At 36.0% G+C, this 21,886-nt stretch overlaps 1 protein-coding gene across 7 annotated transcripts in view; it reads left to right on the top strand.

The window, feature by feature from the left end:
- The window catches only part of MTMR8 (myotubularin related protein 8), a 228,318-nt gene that overhangs the window by 92,189 nt on the left and 114,243 nt on the right, over positions 1–21,886 (top strand). For all 7 annotated transcript variants that reach the window (XR_014239517.1, XM_082376610.1, XM_082376609.1 and 4 more), the window contains 4 exons: positions 1,073–1,198; positions 2,060–2,109; positions 4,827–5,027; positions 7,830–7,958. Coding sequence is in view for 6 of the 7 variants with exons in the window: in XM_082376610.1 (XP_082232736.1) it covers positions 1,073–1,198; positions 2,060–2,109; positions 4,827–5,027; positions 7,830–7,958 (506 nt within the window). In the remaining variant the exon portion in view is untranslated. The remainder of the gene's footprint in view (positions 1–1,072; positions 1,199–2,059; positions 2,110–4,826; positions 5,028–7,829; positions 7,959–21,886) is intronic.

Below are 21,886 nucleotides of genomic sequence, written 5' to 3'. Positions count from 1 at the left end.
GTCCTTTCCTCCTGGTCCATCCGACAAATGCCTACTCATCTGACAAGACCCACTTTAGTTGTCTCCTCTTCTTTAGTTATTGTGTGCCTTTGTTGTACCTGGTATTAACTTTTATTGTTTTGGTTATCATTGGTTTGTAGTCATTCATTTAAATGTTTGTCTTTTTTTATGTACCTAGTGCACACAATAGTGCATCTTGTGTAGTCACTCAGTAATTATTGGCTAGGTGAGTAGATGAATGAATGAGTGAATAAATTTCCTTCTCCTTCCCCACCTGAGAAAATCCTACATTTTCTTCAAGGCTCAAGCTTCCCTGGCTCCTACAAAAGGATATAATTACTACACATTACCCTATAGCAGCAGTTTTTCCACTGCATTGTATTTATTTATTTACCTTTGGTCACCCTGACTAGTTTGCTCATTGAAGTCAGAAACTGAGTCTCATCTTTGTATCTCTAATCCTTAACACACACCTGGCACAGAGGTATATACATAATTAAGTGTTAGAATGAATAAGTGAATGCTCAATATCTACCATTGCCAAAATTGCACAGGTTGAGTAACTGCCCATATTTTTACATAGTTCTGATTGTACAGAAGCTGACCTAAGACAGATAAACCTCTCCATCTTAAGTTGGAAGGATTTGTATTAGTAAAGCTAAATGGCTAAAGCTTCCAGAGGAAATTATTGTCAGGTCTGGGACTGGAATGCAGAACTGTCCTGTCTGTTTTTGAGCATGAATTCTTCCTCTTGCCCACCTCTCTCTCTGAGAATTGAGAATTGATCCATGTCTTCTTCAGAAGTCTTATGAATGTAGACCTCCTTTTGTTTTTCTTTTTACCCTGTATCATGTGTTGATTTTGATTTTCTTCTCCTTATTAGGTAAGCTCACCTTCTGTTAACACTCCTTTATTTTCTTTGTCATTCCCATACAGGATGCTAATATTTTGAGAAGAAATTAATGTAGCCCAGTAAGACCAAGTTCTCTGCTGTAGGGATGGTAACCCTATTTATTAACCCGGCATACTATGAAAAATTGTCTATGCTACTTTTTGCCTCTTGTCTTAACAGGCAGTGAAGGTAGAAAAGACCAATGTCTTAGTCCATTGTTCTGATGGGTGGGACCGCACAGCACAGGTCTGCTCTGTGGCCAGCATCCTCCTAGATCCATTTTATAGGACATTCAAAGGACTCATGGTAAGAGAACAAGTGATTGGATTTTACTTTGCACAAGTGGGAGATTGTGAATAGGTCAAAAATAACTCTCAGCCAACTTGTTTTCTACAAGAAAGAGGTCTACAAAAACAGCTCTGTTTTTCAATTTTGCTTCTTTCTACTAAACTAGGCATTTACAGTCTATATACTTTCCATTGCACACTCAACATAGTTTCTTACCCATCAGAAGATAAGTTGGATGTTAATAGGCTGATGTAAGGGGTAGGAAAGACTCCAAAAGTTTGCAAAGTTGAATGGATGACTTAAATAAGCAGACTGATGGGCTCATCATCTTCAACATCAGCTGTCTGGATGTCAGACTCATGATTTTTTTCTGGTGCTGAATCCAAGGTTTCTTAGTTTGTCTTTCTATGAAACAGAACTCACAGTAGGAGTTTATCCTCATTTTTCTTTTGGAAATGCTTTATTTTTTTTAATGGTTGAAAATGTGTTTATATCAAGATTTGTTCCTGATATAAACTCAAGTACTGCCTTTGGATTCCTGTTTTTTCATAGGTTGAATGTAATGTGTTTATCAAGATTGCGTTTAGTTATGGCTCAAATGGCTTATCACACATTATGTAAAAGCCAAAAGAAATGTGACAATGGATACAAATCCAGAATAATTTCTCCTGAGAGCTTTGAAATTTGAAGGCAGCCTGTATAGGCTTTTAAATGAAATCCAATTTACTTATTTATCATTTGGGAAATTAACTTTATGATCAGTTCAACGCAAATTTGTACAAAGTCCACTTCAGCAAAGTGTTTTGATATTTTATAGGTATGGTTAATTAATTTTATGGTTTTCCTAATGCAAAGTTTTCTTTTTGTATAAAAATGAAGATCCTGATAGAGAAGGAATGGATATCCATGGGCCACAAGTTCTCCCAAAGGTAAAAATATTACTTTAAAGATAGAGGCTAAGGAGAATTTATTAGGGTGAGATTTATCAAAAACCCCAATATGTTCTTGTGAAAGAAGGAAGAGTAGGTTGAACATGGCATAAATCTCTTTTCATCAAGAAACACATATTCCAGACACTATGCTAAGGGACTAGGGCTACAAGGGTGACTAGAATATCATATCTGCCTTCAAAGTGAGCAAATGATTATATCAAATTGTTAAATATTTCAGGGAAGAACAGACATCACGGGCTACAGAGGAAAAAGTGCTTAACTGTTTTTGAAGAAGACAGGATAGCCTTCCAGGAATAGGCAGTATTTAAAAGTGAATTTTAGGGAATGAATAGGAGTTTGCTAGAGAGAACGGTGGGCATTCAGGCAGAGGGAATAATATCTAAGAAAATGTACTTTTTAACCATGTATAAGAAGAAAAGGCATGTGCGGATTTCTGTTCTTTGGTAAGAGGTGGATGCAAGGACTTACATTTATTTAGTGACCTAATGCTGCTATAAGCCAAGCAGCCTCACTGAGACTTTATGTGTGTTATGAGAACAATAACAAATGTTTACCGAACACCTAACAGTATGCTGTATACTATATCAGACACTGAGCTGGTGCCAAAGGCACATAAAATGTGAGTTTTACCCTCAAGGAGGTTACTATTCAGGTCTTATTCTCCTGCATCTGTGTGTATCCATTTAATTTCATTTGATTGTCGCTCTCTAGCTATTTGGGTCCATCCATTCATTCTTCCTTTGTCAACAAACATTGGGCCAAGCAATATGCCAGGTTTTAAGGAGACTGTATTAGAACAGATATGGTCTCTGTCCCTTCTTTTATAGAAAATAAAATCAATGATGATAGTATAGTATGATAAGTGCTAAGTCAAAGGTAAACATATACAAGGGAACCTTACCTATTCTGGGCAAAGAAAGCTTCCTAGAACTGATGGCATTTTAGAACATTAAGAAGATGAGGTTGATTCTATTTTTAGTTTTTGAGAAATCTCCATAATGTTTTCCACAGTGGCTGCACCAATTTACATACCCACCAGCAGTGTAGGATGTTTCCCTTTTCTCCACATGGAAGGACAGGAGGAGAAGGAACTAAGTTTGTGAGTGTCCAAGGCAGAAGTTAGATATTTTTACTTGATAGCCTTGATCTTTTTCATTAACACTGTAGACGTCAATGTGAAATGGGTTAGGGTTTAAGAAGACAGCTTAAAATTTGCAAGAGCTGTAAGGGTTAATGGGAAAACTGTGTTAAGGATATTCATAAAGGTTATTTGGGAGCAATTAAGTTCCAGCTGAGTATGGAGACTTATGATATCAATTTGCATGGTTTATAATTTTCTCAAGCAGCATTTATCAGTCAAGATGTGGGAGTAGAGAACATAGCTTCTTAGGCTCATCAATGGTTGGATTTTGAAGGAGAATAATGACCAAAAAAATGACCAGAAAATTGAAGAAAATGGGGAGAGAATAGTTGATGGGGCAGACCATAGCATATAGTCTGGGTAAGGAAGAAAGGGAAGCTAGTAGGAATCTGGAAAGGTGAGAGGTCCAGAGATGAGGCTGGAGGAGATAAGATGAGCAGCCTTTGGAAATATAATATATGGTGATCAGAGTAGGATATTGAGATTAAGGTTTCAAAGTGGAGGAAGGACCTTTAGCTAACATCAAGAAACAGCCATGGATACGAGAGGCTGATGTGAAGTAGAGGTAAAGATCGGTGAAGATAATTAGATTTGAGTTAGTTAAGGAACCTGCTAAGCCACGTGTAGGTCATCTGCATCGACTCCAAAGGTAAGTACTTATGACTGGAGTCAGATTCTTCAGAAAATGTAGAGAGGTAACCCAAAGATTGTGGAACACAACATTGAGGAAAGTGAACAACAGCATGACCCATAGTGGAAGTGTTTTTAAGAGAGTGAAAGGAGTAGTAGAAAGGAGAAAGCCGATCCCACTTCTGCTCTGTTTTAGGATTATTATACATGGAGAGTGGAATGATGAGCATTCTCCATTTGATTTGGGCCCCAAGAAGAAGTAGTGTCGTTGGTGAGATGGATTTCAATTAAATCAAAAGGTAGAACATTCAGTGTAAAAGCTAAGGATGCCATGTTTATTTCTAGTGGAATAGGGTTTCTAATGGATGGTAGAGTTGGGAAAGAGGACATCATGGGAGAGGAAACATTAAACAATTCTGGGATGAGGTTTTTTCATTCATTTAATAAACTTATTAAATACCCTTTTCATGCCAGGCACTGTCCAATAAACAAGATAGATATGGTCCTTGCTCACATGAAGCTAAAGGTAGCTGTTTAAATTAATTAAAATTAAATACAATTGAAAATTCAGTTCCTTAGTCACACTAGCTGCATTTCAAGTGCTTAATAGTTAGTGACTACCATATTGGACAGCACAGATATGGAACATTTTGATCATTGCAGAAAGTTCTATTGTAGAGGATGTAAAAGGAAATAGAATAGATGACCAAGGGCTTACAATCTGGATAATAGTGAAGGATGCTGGTGGCTAAGAGGTCCATTGGGATTAATTAACTTTGAGATTCTGGGTGGCATTTTGGCATTAGGCATTTCCTTACCAATGCCAACAGAGACAAAAGGTGACCTTGCTATAGCCTATTCCAAACAGTGTAATCCCTGATGTTAATCATTGTCTTTCTTTACCTTTATTTGCATCTCTCAGGTGTGGCCACCTGGATGGGGACTCTAAAGAAGTATCCCCTATCTTCACACAGTTCCTAGACTGTATCTGGCAATTAATGGAACAATTTCCTTGTGCCTTTGAGTTTAATGAAAATTTCTTGCTGGAAATTCATGACCATGTTTTCTCCTGCCAGTTTGGGAACTTCCTTGGAAACTGCCAGAAGGATCGAGAAGATCTGAGGTGAATTCAGTTTGTGAAAAAACACTGAATAGGGAGAGGGGATCAGTGTAAAAGAAATTTACCCACCACCCTGAATTTGGGACAGCAGTTCACGAAAGGGGAGGAGATGACAACTATAAAAATAACTTTTGAAGCGTAAATCACTCAGTGTTTCCATGGAGATTCCTCAAAACCTCAGATTCTTTATCTGTGAAATAGGGATAATACCTACTTTTCAGAGCAATCCTGAGGAACCAGTAAAACAATGGATGTGCAAGGACTTTGTAAGGAATGAATTACTGTGCAGGTGTGAGTAGTCAGTAGCTACAGTCCTTTATCATTTGTGTCAAAGATCATGTGTGAGTAGTCAATAGCTACAGTCCTTTATCATTTGTGTCAAAGATCACCAAATGGCAGCTCATAGGCCAAGTCTAGCTTAACAGGTATATTTTGTTTAGTCTGTGGAGTATTTTTTAAACTGTGAATAAGATGTCAACATTTAAATATCACGATATTTCACACAAAAATCCAGTTATTTTAGGATTTTTTTCCTAAATCAAAAAGCTGTTGTGCCAAGATATTCTGCAAAATCAGGAGCTCTGGCAGTACCTGACCTGCATTTTCTAATGGCAGTAATCAGCTAGAGCTGAATAACAGCTGCTCCACTTGAATGAAGCAAACTCACTCTCATTTGCCAGTTCTCACCCCTCTCTATAGTTTATTCTCAGCGCACTTCTAATGTTATCTTCCCAGCTCCTATAGGTGGTTGAATTTGCACCAGACTTAAAACTCTAACATCCTCACAATATATAAAACGTAAATAATTTTTGAAGTTGACAAGATAGAGTTTCTGTGAATAGTATTCTCCTTGTTTTAGAGTCAGAGAAAAAGAAATAGAGAGGGAAGTAGCTGTCACACAACCCAACCCACTCTTGTTTCATAGCTGTTGGTTGAGTGGCAGTTAGCTCAAGTTCTCAGGCCCCTCTGTGATGTATCCTGGATGAATCGGATGACATCTCTAATTCTGTTTTCTTGTCAACACAGAGATGGATCTTGCTGCTTTAACATTTGTGCTTACTTGGTAGCTTCTATGCACATTTCTGTTTCATTTTGCAACTAGACCTTTCTTACCCTCTTCGCAGATGCTTTCAGACACATTCATTCTGTCTCTGACCTGCTCTTCTAGCATTAAAATCTAAGATCTTTTCCATATTCTTTTTTCCGCCCTCTTAAAATGAGGCTAACATATCCTAGACCCATTCCCCACACAAATCTGAATCTCCATGTAAAAGTACAAAAGTTGAAAATTTTAACATGTTAAAATAGTGATTGCATAAAATGAACAGAAATATCATTCATCCATAAAAGAAAAGGCATGGACTCTAGAATCAGAGAGAGTTGGGTTCAAATTTTGGCTCTGTCAACTACTAGCTATGTGACTTTTTTCAAATTATTTTTTGGTCTCATTTTCTCATTATTATTTTGGGGATAAAATATCTCACAGGATTTTATTATGAAAATTTAATGAGGTATTTTAGGTAGAGTCTGGACCAGTGTTTCACACATAGTACATACTCAACAAATACTAGTTACCTTACCTCTGAAATATTTTTTTTCTTTTTTCAACCAAAAACAAATGAGAAAGATGGATATACAAGTCCTTTGACCTCATTGAAATGGTCTGAGGATTCTAAAAGTTTCAAGACTACAGTGTTTAGGTCCTACAACCCATACTGCTTCTCTTTGTTGTCCTCCTTGAGCTTTCTTTGACACTGTGTGAGTAAATGAACTTCCCATGCATTGTTACGCAGCAGCTCTCACTGGGACAATGGATCCCATGTTTTTTGCAGTGTTAACTAAGTGGCTCCCCAAGGACTCAACTAAGGTATAAGAAGAATCAGTCTTGCAATATAAATGTCACAGTCTGTGCTGCTCACCTAGATAACTCACAAATATGTGCTAATATAAATTGCTAATTGTCTTTCACTGTCTTATACCTTCTGAGAGGAGGAGAAGCTGGCTTGAAATAAAATAAAATATAGAAAAGCCAGAAATTCACCCTCTAGTCTTTCTGTTAACTTACCAGATTTTTAAAAGCAATTCTAGATTTTTTAAAACTGGAAAGGTCATTAGTTCATAGAATCTGAGATTTGGAAGAGACCTTAAAGGTCATATTTTACAAATGAGGAAATAGGCCCAGAAAGAGCTAGGGACATTCCTCAGATTACATAGCTACTCCATGGCAGAGACTATACTCAGCATCTGTTGCTCTTCAATGTGGAAGTCTTTCTAACCTCTAATTCATTTAAAGATTGGTAAGTTGAAGCCCAGATAATTTGTTACTCTATCAGTGTTCATTACCACTTATTTTCACTTTCCTTCTATCATATCCTGTCCCTCTGTCTTTTTTGTTTTTAAAGATTGATTGATTGATTGATTGCTACGTTGGGTCTTCGTTTCTGTGCTAGGGCTTTCTCTAGCTGCGGCAAGTGGGGGCCACTCTTCATCGCGGTGCACGGGCCTCTCAATATCGCGGCCTCTCTTGTTGCGGAGCACAGGCTCCAGACACGCAGGCTCAGCAGTTGTGGTTCACGGGCCCAGTTGCTCCACGGCATGTGGGATCCTCCCAGACCAGGGCTCGAACCCGTGTCCCCTGCATTAGCAGGCAGATTCTCAACCACTGCGCCACCAGGGAAGCCCCCTGTCCCTCTGCCTTGAATTAGGTTAATTGTTAATAAAATTTGGATGATTATCAAGTTCAACAGGACTGTTGATTTTACTTGCTTGCTGCTTTTAATTTTTTGGCTTTTTTTTTTCTGACAGAATCTATGAGAAAACCCATTCCGTGTGGCCTTTCTTGGTTCAGAGGAAACCAGACTTCAGGAACCCTCTCTATAAAGGCTTCACTGTGTATGGGGTACTCAATCCTAGTACTGTGCCCTACAACATTCAGTAAGTTCCTAAGCTGTCCCATCCTTTCTTACAGCAAGCCCAGGGCCTCAGCTGCTTTGCCTCTCCTTGTATAGCTGACATCATCTCCATAAGCCTGGCTATGGAGTAGGACACTCTCTCCCCAGATCACCCATTCCTTGCTGCCTCTGAAAACAAGACCACACTCTCTTTGGTTGTTGTTACTTGCTGAGGGAAATAAACAAGAAACAATAGTTGATTTGTAGTAATACAACCAGTCAAGATGTAGGTTGTTTCATTCCTTTGAGTCTTTCCTTGTCTATTCCTCTTCTTTCCCATCCTTTTCCCCAACAAAGAGAAGGAAAAACAGAGAAAGAGAATGTGCTGGTATTGTTTGCTCTACTTTCCCCCAAAAGTGTAAAGTATAGGGTGCCATGCTCACTGACCACAACTCAATGAGTACAAGACAGAACTGAATGCATTTATTAAGTCTAACGGTTTATTTTGTATATTCATTAGGATTTTATATATGTAAGATCATGTCATTTCTGAATAGAGATTGTTTTACTTATTCCTTTCCAATTTGGATGCCTTTTATTTTCTTGCCTAATGCCCTGTTTAGAACTTACAGTGTTGAATAGAAGTAGTGAAAGCAAGCATCCTTGTACTGTTCCTGATCTTAGGGGGAGACCTTTTGGTCTTTCTCCATTGAGTATGTTATAGTTTTGTTTTGTTTAGTTTTACAAATGACCTTTATCACGTTTAGGACATTCCTGTCTGTTCCTAGTTTGTTGAGTGCTTTTATGATGAAAGGGTGTTAGATTATATCAAATGTTTTTTCTGAATCATGTTGAGATGCAGATGACTATATGTTATTTTCTCCTTAATTTTATTTATTTTTTATTTATTTTTTTGTTTCTTTTTTGTTTGGCCATGCCACACAGCTTGCAGGATCTCAGTTCCCTGACCAGGGATTGAATCTGGGCCACAGTAGTGAAAGCCCAGAATCCTAACCACTAGGCCACCAGGGAACTCCCTCTCATTAATTGTATTAATATGGTGTATAACATTGATTGATTTTTCAGATGTTGAACCATCCATACTTTCCTAGGGTAAATCCCACTTGGCCATGGTGTATAATCCTCTTAATATGCTGCTGCATTCAGTTGGCTACTATATTGTTGAGGATTTTTGCATCTATATTCATAAAGCATATTAATCTACAGTTTTGTTTTTTCGTGATGTCCTGGTCTGGCTTTGGTATCAGGGTAACGGTGACTACATAGAATGAGCTGGGAGTGTTCCATTCTCTTCAATATTTGGAACAGTTTGAGAAGGATTGTTGTTAATTCTTTAAATGTTTAGCAGAATTCACCAGTGAAGCCATCTGGTCCTGGATTTTTCTTTGTTGGGAAGTTTTTGATTACTTGTTATAGGCCTGTTCAAATGTTTTATTCCTTCTTGAGTCATTTTTGGTAGTTTGTGTGTTTCTAGAAATTTGTCCATTTCATCTGTCTAATTTGTTGGCATGCAATTGTTCAGGATATTCTCTCATATTTTTCTTTATTTCTGTAAATTCGGTAGTAACATCCCTAATTTAATTTATGATTTTAGTAATTTGAGACTTTTCTCTTTTATTTTTTGAGGCCGAAATACTTTCCTTTAATATCCAAAGCATTCTGTACATAAACTGGATAATACATATTAAATGATACATTTCTATGACATTTAGGGGTTTTGGGGGCATTTTTTCCCGCTTTATTGAGATATAATTGACATATAACATGGTGTAAGTTTAAGGTGTACAATGTGGTGATCTGATACATGTAAATATTGTGAAATGCTTACCACAATAAGATCAGTTAGCACATCCTCTACCTCATACAATTACCATTTTGCTGTTGCTGTTGTTATGGTAAGAATATTAAAGCTCTACACTCATAGCAAAAATATGGAACAATTCACAAATTTGCATGTTATTCTTTCACACGTGCCATGCTAATCCCTGTATCATTCCAATTACATTATATGTGCTGCTAAAGTGAGCACTCTCATTGTTTTTAATCAGTTTAGCTTAAAGTTTTGTTGAATTTATTGATCTTTTCAAAGAACCAATTTTAGTTTTGTTGATTTTCTCTATTTTTTTATAATCTTTATTTCTTTTATCTCTGTTCTAATCCTTATTATTTCTTTCCTTATGCTGACTTTGGGTTTAATTTGCTCTTCATTTTTAGTTTCATAAGGTGTAAAGTGATTTACTTGAGATCTTTCTTCTTTTTTAATGAATGCATTTACAGCTATAAATTTCCTTCTTAGCAGTTCTTTCTCTGTATCCCATAAGTTTTGGTATATTGTGTTTTTGTTTATACCCATCCCAAAGTATTTTTAAATTTGAATTTCAGATAAACAAAAAATAATTTGCTTAAAAAGCTTGGATGATATGTCTCTTTAATGCATGTAAAGACAGTTCTAAAATGTATAGAGAAATGGATTTGAAAGTTACAGTTAAAAATTAAAAGTAAGAAATGGTGAATTGGGGCATTCAAGACACAGCTTCTCTCATCTCCCTTGGTGTCATCTTCACCCAGGTGAGACCCCCTGGACATCCCTTTTCCCATTCAGGTTCCAGGAAGCAGTCAGTTAAATCACTTTGTTCCTTAAAGGTCTATGGAATAGATTCGAAGGAAGGGAATATGTGGGTTGAAGGGAATGTGTGTGTTTAATTCGTTAGTAGCTGATGCCAGATTAGCCTTAGTTGTTTCTTCTTGAGCCTGACCCTCTTGTGGGGGTCACCTGCTACTCTCTCTCTCAGAAGGAAGAGCCTGACTTCCCAGCCCAACCCCTCTACCTACTTCTTTCAGGAGACAGCCCTGCCCGTTTTATCAACAATTTAGGGTTCTGACCAGTGCTGTGATGAGCTATATTGGAGCCTATTGCAATGGGCCTGTATCCGTGCTTCCCCTCTCCCACTACCCTGTTCTCTGTATCTATGTGTTTGTCTTGTTTTGTCTTGTTTGTTCATTTTTCTTTTTATTCCACATATGAGTGAAATCATACAATATTTGTCTTTCTCCATCTGACTTATTTCACTTAACATAAAACCCTTAATATCCATCCATGTTGTCACTAATGGCAAGATTTTGGCTTTTTTATAGCTGAGTAGTATTCCATTGTGTATTTTGTGTGTGTGTGTGCGTGTTTGTGTGTGTGTACACATATATGACATCTTCTTTATCCATTCATCCATCAGTGAGCACTTGGGTTGTTTCCATACCTAGGCTATTGTAAATAAAACTGCAACAAATATAGGGGTTGTGTGCTATGGTAAATAAAGCTGCAACAAATATAGGGGTTGTGTGTGTCTTTTCAAATTATTATTTTCGCATTCTTCAGATGAATACCCAGAAATGGAATAGCTGGATTGTATGATATTTCTGTTCTTAACTTTTTGAGGCATCTCCATACTTCTTTCCATAGTGTCTGCATCAAGTTACATTCCAATTAGCAGTGCACAAGGACTTCCTTTTCTCCACATCCTTTCCAACACTTGTTGTTTCTTGTCTTTTTGATACTAGTCATTCTGATGGGCATGAGGTGATATGTTTTGGTTTTGATTTGCATTTCCCTAATAATTAGTGATGTTGAACATCTTTTCATGTGCCTGTTGGCCATCTGTATGTCTTCTTTGGAAAAATATCTCTTCAAATCCTCTGCCCATTTTTTAATCATATTGTTTATTTTGTTGTTGTTGAGTTGTATGAGTTCTTTATATATTTTGGATATTAACCCCATATCAGATATATGATTTGCAAATAACTTTTCCCATTTGGTATGTTGTCCTTTCATTTTGCTGATGGTTTCCTTTACTGTACAGAAGCTTTTTAGTTTGATGTAGTCCCATTTGTTTGTTTTTTGCTTTGTCTTTCTTGCCTGAGGAAAATATCCAGAAAGATATTGCTAAGACCAGTGTCAAAGAGCATACTGCTTATGTTTTCTTCTAGGGGTTTTATGGTTTTAGGTCTTATATTCAAGGATTTAATCCATTTTGATTTGATTTTTGTGTCTGGTATGAGATAGTGGTCTAGTTTCATTTTTCTTTGTATGTGGATTGTCCAGTTTTCCTAACACCATTTATTGAAGAGACTACCTTTCTCCATTGTACATTCTTTGCTCTTTTGTCATAAATTAATTGTCCATATATGCATGAGTTTATTTCTTTGCTGTCATTTCTGTTTCATTGGTCTGTGTGTCTTTTTTCTGCCAATGCTATGCTGTTTTGGTACTGCAGCTTTGTGGTATACTTTAAAATCAGGGAGGATGATACCTCCACTTTGTTCTTTTTCCTCAGGATTTATTTTGGTATTCAGGGTTTTTTAAGGATCCACATAAATTTTAGGATGTTTTGTTCTATTTCTGTGAAAAATGTCATCGGGGTTTTGATAGGGATTGCATTGAATCAGTAGATTGCTTTAGGTAATATGGACATTTTAACAATGTTAATTCTTCTAAGCCACAACCACGGAATATCTTTCCATTTCTTTGTGTCTTGTTCAGTTTCTTTCAACAGTATCTTACAGATTTTAGTGTGCTGGTCATTCACTTCCTTGGTTAAATTTATTCCTAGGTATTCTTTTTGTTGTGACTGTAAATGGGATTATTTTATTTTTAATTTCTCTTTCTTCTAGTTTGTTGTTAGTGTGTAGAAACTCAACAGATTTTGCATATGGATTTTGTACCCTGCAACTTTATTCATTTACTATTTCTAATAGTTTTTTGGTGGAGTTGTTAGGGTTTTTCTATATATAAAATTATGTCATCCACAAATAGTTACAGTTTTACTTCTTCTTTTCCAATTTTGATGCCTTTTATTTCTTTTTCTTTTGTAATTGCTCTGGCTAGGACTTCTTATTTTGAATAAGACTGGCAAGAGTGGGCATCCTTGTCTTTTTCCTGGTCTTAGAGGTATAGCTTTCAGTTTTTCATTGTTGAGTATGTTGTTACCTATGGGCTTGTTATGTATGGCTTTTATTATGTTGAGGTGCATTTATTTTATACCCATTTTATTGAGAGTTTTTATCATAAATGGGTGTTGAATCTTGTCAAATGCTTTTTCTGCATCTATTGAGATGATCATATGATTTTTACCCTTCACTTTGTTGATGTGGTATATCACATTGACTGATTTGTGAATGTTGAACCATCCTTGCATGCCTGGAATAAATCCCACTTGATCATGTTGTATCCTTTTAATGTATTGCTGTATATGCTTTGTTAATATTTTGTTGACAATTTTTGCATCTATGTTCATTAGAAATACTGACCTATACAATTCTTTTTTTGCATTGCCCTTGTCTGGTTTTGGTATCAGGTAGTATTGAGCTCATAAAATGAGTTAGCAAGCGTTCCTTCCTCTTCAATATTTTGGAAGAGTTTGAGAAGGGTAGGCATTAAATCAATTTTAAATGTTTGGTAGAATTTACCTGTGAAGGCATCTGGTTCTCAATTTTTTTTTCTTGGGGGGAGGTTTTTGATTACTGCTTCAGTCTCTTTACTAGTGATTGGTCCATTCAGATTTTCCATTTCTTCATGATTCAGTCTTGGAAGGTCCATTTTTTAGGTTGTCTAATTTATTGCCATATAGCTGTTCATAGTATTCTCTTATAATCATTTGTATTTCTGTGGTATCCATTGTAATTTCTTTTATTTCTGATTTTAGTTAGCTGAGCCTTCTCTTTTTTTTTCTTTATGAGTTAAGCTAAATGTTGGTCAATTTTGTTTATCTTTTCAAAGAACCAGCTCCTAGTTTCATTTATCTTTTCTATTGTCTGTTTAATCTCTATTTCTCTTATTTCCACTCTGATCTTTATTATTTCCTTCCTTTTACTGGTATGTCATATTTTCATTTTCATTGTCTTCAGGTATTTTTTGATTTTGCCTTTAATTTCTTCATTGACCCAAGAGTTGTTTAGTAGCGTGTTTTTCAGTCTCCATGTATTTGTGATTTTTTTTTCCAGCTTATTTCTTGTAGTTAATTTCTAATTATATATGCCACTGTGATCAGAAAAGAGGCTTGATATGATTTCAGGCTTCTGAAATTTATTGAGACTTTTTTGTGTCCTAGCATATGATCTATCATTGAGAATGTTCCATGTGCACTTGAGAAGAATGTGTATTGTGCTGTAATTTTAAGGAATGTTCAATACAAATCTATCAGATCTACCTGGTCTAATGTTTCCTTCAAGGCTGCTGTGTCCTTGAAGACTTTCTGCCTGGATGATCTGTCCATTGATGTAAGTGGGGTGTTAATGTCTGCTACAATTATTATGTTGCTTTCAATGTACCCCTTTAATTCTGTTAATAATTCCTTTATATATTTTGTTGCTCCTTAATATAGTGCATATATATTAATAATTTTTATATCTTCATGATGAATTGTACCCTTTATCATTTTATGATGTCCATCTTTGTCTCTTGTTACGTTTTTTTTTGGCATAGTCTGTTTGTCTGATATGGTATGGCTACACCTGCTTTTTTTTTGGCTGTCATTTCCTTCATTTTGAGCCTATGTTTGTCGTTAGAGCTGAGGTGAGTCTCCTGGAAGCAGCACGTAGTTGGGTCTTGTTTTTTAATTTGTCCAGCCACTCTGTGTCTTTTGATTGCTAAATTCAACCGATTTTCATTTAGGGTGATTATTGCTATCAAGGACTTAGTAATGCCATATACACTTTTGTTTATGGTTGATATATATCTCTACTGTTTCTTTTTCTTTGTGCTTCTGTCTGCTATTTTAGTTTGGTGGTTTTCTATGATGTTTTTCTCAGTTACCTCTTTCATGTTTCATGCTCTGCTCTAGATTTGTGTTTTGTGGTTACTATAAGGTTTATACAAAGTGTCTCTTAAATAAAGTAGTTTTTTTCTTCTGATAACATCTTATCTTCATGTTTCTATACAGGTTCCATCCTTTTCCTCTTCCCTTTCTATATTTCTGTTGTCTCAAATTATCCCTTTTTAAGTTGTGAGTTTGTTACTAACTTGAAGTAGCTATAGTCAGTTTTGCTTCTTTTTCCATTTAACTTTTATGTTATAATTAAGTTTTAAACAATCTATTCTAATATACAGTTGTAATTTTCTGATTCTGTCTATTTACCACCTTATTCAACATTTTCCTTACCTTTGCCTTTTTCTTTCTGGTAGAAGAGCTCCTTTTAACATTTCTTGTAAGGCAAGTCTAGTGCTGATGAACTTCCACAACTTTTGTTCTCTGGGGAAAACCTTCATTTCTCTTTCATAAGTGAATGATAACTTTACTGGATAGAGTATTCTTGGGTTACAGTTTTTAATCTTTCAGTATTTTTAGAATGGCATCCCATTCCCTCCTGGCCTGTAGAGTTTCTGCTAAGAAATCTGCTGATAGCCTAATGTAGGTTCCTTTGTAGGTTACCGTCTATTTTTCCTTGGGTGCCTTTGAAATTTTTTCTTTGTCATTAACTTTTGACAGTTTTAATATAATATTTCTTGGAGAAGGTCTTTTTTCACCAAGGTAATTAGGTGTTCTCTTGGCTTCATGGACATATATATCCAGTTCCTTACCCAGGTTTGGAAAGTTCTCAGCTATTACTTCTTCAAATGAACTCTCTACTCCCTTTCCTTCTCTTATCCTTCTGGGATACACATTACCCTAATGATGACCTGCCTAAAAGAGGTGGATAGCTCTCATGCAATTTCTTCATTGTTTAATATCTCATTTGTCTTTCCTCTTCTACTTGTGTCATTTCTAGATTCCTATCTTCAAGCTCAATAATTTTCTCTTCCATATGGTCAACTCTGTTTTCCAATGGTTTCTATTGCATTCTTCATCTCATTTATTGTGGTCTTTAGTTCTAGAATTACTGTTTGGTTCTTTTTTGGAGTTTTAATCTGTTTGGTAAATTATTCCTTCTGTTATTTAATTTTATTCCTGAGCTCATTGAACTGCCTTTCTGAGTTTTCGTATAGCTTATTGAGTTTCTTCATGAGAGATATTTTGAATTTTCAATCAGATCACTGTATTCCATGACATTTTTTTCACTGAGGTATAGTTGATGCACAATATTATATAAGTTTCAGGTATACAACATGGTGATACAATTGTTTAAGGTTATATTCCATTTATAGTTATTATAAAATACTGGCCATATGCTGTATAATATATTCTTGTAGCTTACATATTTTATACATAGTAGTTGATACCTCTTTGTTCCCTACCCCTAATTTGCCACACCCCTCTTCCCTCTCTCCACCCATAACCACTAGTTTCTTTGCTATAACTGTGAGGCAGTTTCTTTTGGTTATGTTCACTACTCTGTTTTATTTTTTAGATTCCTCATGTAAGTGATAGAATACAGTATTTGTCTTTCTCTGTATAACTTATTTCACATAGCGTAATACCCTCCAGGTCCATCCATGTTATTGCAGATGGCAACATTTCATTCTTTTTTTTTCACACACACACACTGATTTTATTTTTACAAGAGACAAATAAACTGACACCAAGCATTGTAAATGGATGACCACAACAAAAACACCGATTGCAATTACCAAATGCATAACACACTCATACTATGTCATAATACTGACATTCAGTCCAGTAATCTTCCACTGTAACAGCTCCTTTACATTTCAGTGAAAATTGATTTGTATATTTTTTGCCTCTGAGTCCTTGTGGGATTTTTTTTTATTCAAACAGAAAGTCACAAAAATTATAATCATCCTCATCAGTTCACTCAATCCCATGTAATTAATTTTTTTTTCATCTTGATCTTTTGTTAGCACTTTTATGAATTTATCCATTTTCCATTAGAGTTCTGAAAATGCTTATTCATTCAGTTCAGCAGTATAGTCAGTTACCAGAAACCTGTACTTCTCAGAGTCTTTTCCATGAATTCCTTGAAGATGAAACCCTTTTATAGGAACATTTTTGCAAAAGCATCAGAGTACACCCAGAACTGTCTGTAAATGACAAAAGACTTAAAAATGACCACGGTTAAAGATTTGATGAAAGTTCATGATAATGCAATTGACAAGGAAATTTAGTTATTTCTGACATATACATTTTAAAGTAATAACTAGAATTATGACTTATAATACCAGAACATATAAGATTTTTAGAAATTTCATGTAATGTCTGAAACATTTATATTAACATATTTCCAGGGCTTCCCTGGTGGCGCAGTGGTTAAGAATCCGCCTGCCAATGCAGGGAACATGGGTTCGAGCCCTGGTCCGGGAAGATCCCATATGCCACAGAGCAACTAAGCCCGTGCGCCACAACTACTGAGCCTGTGCTCTAGAGCCTGCGAGCCACAACTACTGAAGCCCGTGCGCCTAGAGCCTGTGCTCCGCAACAAGAGAAGCCACTGCGATGAGAAGCCTGCTCACCGCAACTAGAGAAAGCTCGCTCGCAGCAACGAAGACCCAACACAGCAAAAAATAAAATAAATTAATTAAAAAAAAAAAACATATTTCCATACAAATAACCCAAAGAAAATTTAGTATTAGTTGTTTTTTTTTGTTTGTTTGTTTTTTTATACTGCAGGTTCTTATTATTCATCAATTTTATACACATCAGTGTATACATGTAAATCCCAATCGCCCAATTCAGCACACCACCATCCCCACCCCACCGTAGTTTTCCCCCCTTGGTGTCCATACGTTTGTTCTCTACATCTGGGTCTCAACTTCTGCCCTGCAAACGGGTTCATCTGTACCATTTTTCTAGGTTCCACATACATGTGTTAATATACGATATTTGTTTTTCTCTTTCTGACTTACTCCACTCTGTATGACAGTCTCTAGGTCCATCCATGTCTCAACAAATGACTCAATTTCGTTCCTTTTTATGGCTGAGTAATTTTCCATTGTATATATGTACCACATCTTCTTTATCCATTCGTCTATCGATGGGAATTTAGGTTGCTTCCATGAACTGACTATTGTAAATAGTGCTGCAAGGAACATTGCGGTGCATGTGTCTTTTTGAATTATAGTTTTCTCTGGGTATATGCCCAGCAGAGGGATTGCTGGATCATATGGTAATTCTATTTTTAGTTTTTTAAGGAACCTCCATACTGTTCTCCCTAGTGGCTGTATCAATTTACATTCCCACCAACAGTGCAAGAGGGTTCCCTTTTCTCCACACCCTTTCCAGCATTTGTTGTTTGTAGATTTTCTGATGATGCCCATTCTAACTGGTGTGAGGTGATATCTCATTGTTGTTTTCATTTGCATTTCTCTAATAGTGATGTTGAGCAGCTTTTCATGTGCTTCTTGATCATCTGTATGCCTTCTTTGGAGAAATGTTTATTTAGGTCTTCTGCCCATTTTTGGATTGGGTTGTTTGTTTCTTTAATATTGAGCTGCATGAGCTGTTTATATATTTTGGAGATTAATCCTTTTTCCGTTGATTCGTTTGCAAATATTTTCTCCCATTCTGAGCATTGCCTTTTCATCTTGTTTATGGTTTCCTTTGCTGTGCAAAAGCTTTGAAGTTTCATTAGGTCCCATTTGTTTATTTTTGTTTTTATTTCCATTACTCTAGGAGGTGGATCAAAAAAGATCTTGCTGTGATTTATGTCAAAGAGTGTTCTTCCTATGTTTTCCTCTAAGAGTTTTATAGTGTCTGGTCTTACATTTAGGTCTCTAATCCATTTTGAGTTTAGTTTTGTGTATAGCGTTAGGGAGTGTTCTAATTTCATTCATTTTCAGGTAGCTGTTCAGTTTTCCCAGCACCACTTATTGAAGAGACTGTCTTTTCTCCATTGTATATCTTTGCCTCCTTTGTCATAGATTAGTTGACCATAGGTGCGTGGGTTTATCTCTGGGCTTTCTGTCTTGTTCCATTGATCTGTGTATCTGTTTTTGTGCCAGTACCATATTGTCTTGATTACTGTAGCTTTGTAGTATAGTCTGAAGTCAGGGAGTCTGATTCCTCCAGCTCCATTTTTATCCCTCAAGACTGCGTTGGCTATTCGGGGTCTTTTGTGTCTCCATACAAATTTTAAGATAATTTGTTCTAGTTCCATAAAAAATGCCATTGGTAATTTGATAGGGATTGCATTGAATCTGTAGATTGCTTTGGGTAGTAGACTCATTTTCACAATATTGACTCTTCCCATCCAAGAACATGGTATATCTCTCCATCTGTTGATATCATCTTTAATTTATTTCATCCGTGTCTTATAGTTTTCTGCATACAGGTCTTTTGTCTCCCTAGGTAGGTTTATTCCTAGGTATTTTATTCTTTTCATTGCAATGGTAAATGGGAGTGTTTCCATAATTTCTCTTTCAGATTTTTCATCATTACTGTATAGGAATGCAAGAGATTCTGTGCATTAATTTTGTATCCTGCTACTTTACCAAATTCATTGATTAGCTCTAGCAGTTTTCTGGTGGCATCTTTAGGATTCTCTATGTATAGTATCATGTCATCTGCAAACAGTGACAGTTTTACTTCTTCTTTTTCAATTTGTATTCCTTTTATTTCTTTTTCTTCTCTGATTGCTGTGGCTAGGACTTCCAAAAGTATGTTGAATAATAGTGGTGAGCGTGGACATCCTTGTCTCGTTCCTGATCTTAGAGGAAATGCTTTCAGTTTTTCACCATTGAGAATGATGTTTGCTCTGGGTTTGTCATATATGGCCTTCATTATGTTGAGATAGGTTCCCTCCATGCCCACTTTCTGGAGAGTTTTTATCATACATTGGTGTTGAATTTTCTCAAAAGCTTTTTCTGCATCTATTGAGATGATCATATGGTTTTTATACTTCAATTTGTAATATGGTATATCGCATTGATTGATTTGTGTATATTGAGGAATCCTTGCATCCCTGGGATAAATCCCACTTGATCATGGTGTATGATCCTTTTAATGTGTTGTTGGATTCTGTTTGGTAGTATTTTGTTGAGGATTCTTGCATCTATATTCATCAGTGATATTGGTCTGTAATTTTCTTTTTTTGTAGTATATTTGTCTGGTTTGGTATCAGGGTGATGGTTGCCTCATAGAATGAGTTTGGCAGTGTTCCTTCCTCTGCAAATTTTTGGAAGAGTTTGAGAAGGATGGGTGTTAGCTCTTCTCTAAATGTTTGGTAGAATTCCCCTATGAAGCCATGTGGTCCTGGGCTTTTGTTTGTTGGAAGATTGTTAATCACAATTTCAACTTCAGTGCTTGTGATTGGTTTGTCCATATTTTCTATTTCTTCCTGGTTCAGTCATGGAAGGTTGTGCATTTGTAAGAATTTGTCCATTTCTTCCAGGTTGTCCATTTTATTGGCATGGAGTTGCTTGTAGTAAGCTCTCATGATCGTTTGTATTTCTGCAGTGTCAGTTGTTATTCTCCTTTTTCCTTTCTAATTCTATTGATTTGAGCCTTCTCCCTTTTTTTCTTGATGAGTCTGGCTAATGGTTTATCAATTTTGTTTATCTTCTCAAAGAACGCAGCTTTTAGTTTTATTGATCTTTGCTATTGTTTTCTTCGTTTCTATTTCATTTATTTCTGCTCTGATCTTTATGATTTCTTTCCTTCTGCTAACTTTGGGTTTTGTTTGTTCTTCTTTCTCTAGTTGCTTTAGGTTTAAATTTAGATTGTTTACTTGAGATTTTTCATGTTTCTTGAGGTAGGCTTGTATAGCTATAAACTTCCCTCTTAGAACTGCTTTTGCTGCATCCCATAGGTTTTAGATCATCGTGTTTTCATTGTCATTTGTCTCTAGGTATTTTTTGATTTCCTCTTTGATTTCTTCAGTGATCTCTTCGTTATTTAGTAACGTATTGTTTAGCCTCCATGTGTTTGTGTTTTTTACGTATTTTTCCCTGTAATTCATTTCTAATCTCATAGTGTTGTGGTCAGAAAAGATGCTTGATATGATTTCAATTTTCTTATCTTCACTGAGGCTTGATTTGTGACCCAAGATGTGATCTATCCTGGAGAATGTTCCGTGCGCACTTGAGAAGAAAGTGTCATCTGCTGTTTTTGGATGGAATGTCCTATAAATATAAATTAAATCTATCTGTTCTATTGTGTCATTTAAAGCTTCTGTTTCCTTATCTGTTTTCATTTTGTATGATCTGTCCATTGGTGTAAGTGTGGTGTTAAAATCCCCCAGTATTATTGTGTTACTGTCGACTTCCTCTTTTATAGCTGTTAGCAGTTGCCTTATGTATTGAGGTGCTCCTATGTTGGGTGCATATATATTTATAATTGTTATATCTTCTTCTTGGATTGATCCCTTGATCATTATGTAGTGTCCTTCCTTGTCTCTTATTACATTCTTTATTTTAAAGTCTATTTTATCTGATATGAGTATAGCTACTCCAGCTTTCTTTTGATTTCCATTTGCATGGAATATCTTTTTCCATCCCCTCACTTTCAGTCTGTTTGTGTCCCTTAGTCTGAAGTGGGTCTCTTGTAAACAGCATATATAGGGGTCTTGTTTTTGTATCCATTCAGCAAGCCTGTGTCTTTTGGTTGGAGCATTTAATCCATTCACGTTTAAGGTAATTATCGATATGTATGTTCCTATGACCGTTTTCTTAATTGTTTTGGGTTTGTTTTTGTAGATCCTTTTCTTCTCTTGTGTTTCCCACTTAGAGAAGTTCCTTTAGCATTTGTTGTAGAGCTGGTTTGGTGGTGCTGAATTCTCTTAGCTTTTGCTTGTCTGTAAAGCTTTTGATTTCTCCATCGAATCTGAATGAGATCCTTGCCAGGTCGAGTAATCTTGGTTGTAGGTTCTTCCCTTTCATCACTTTAAGTACATCATGCCACTCCCTTCTGGCTTGTAGAGTTTCTGCTGAGAAATCACTTGTTAACCTTATGGGAGTTCCCTTGTATGTTATTTTTTGTTTTTCCCTTGCTGCTTTCAATAATTTTTCTTTGTCTTTAATTTTTGCCAATTTGATTACTATGTGTCTTGGCGTCTTTCTCCTTGGGTTTA

The sequence above is a fragment of the Balaenoptera borealis genome (assembly GCF_965194805.1).
Source record: "Balaenoptera borealis genome assembly, chromosome: X".
In the NCBI taxonomy this organism is placed as follows: Eukaryota; Metazoa; Chordata; class Mammalia; order Artiodactyla; family Balaenopteridae; genus Balaenoptera; species Balaenoptera borealis.
The sequence above is the reverse complement of the archived record's forward strand: the minus strand, read 5'-3'. Positions and strand labels throughout refer to the sequence as shown.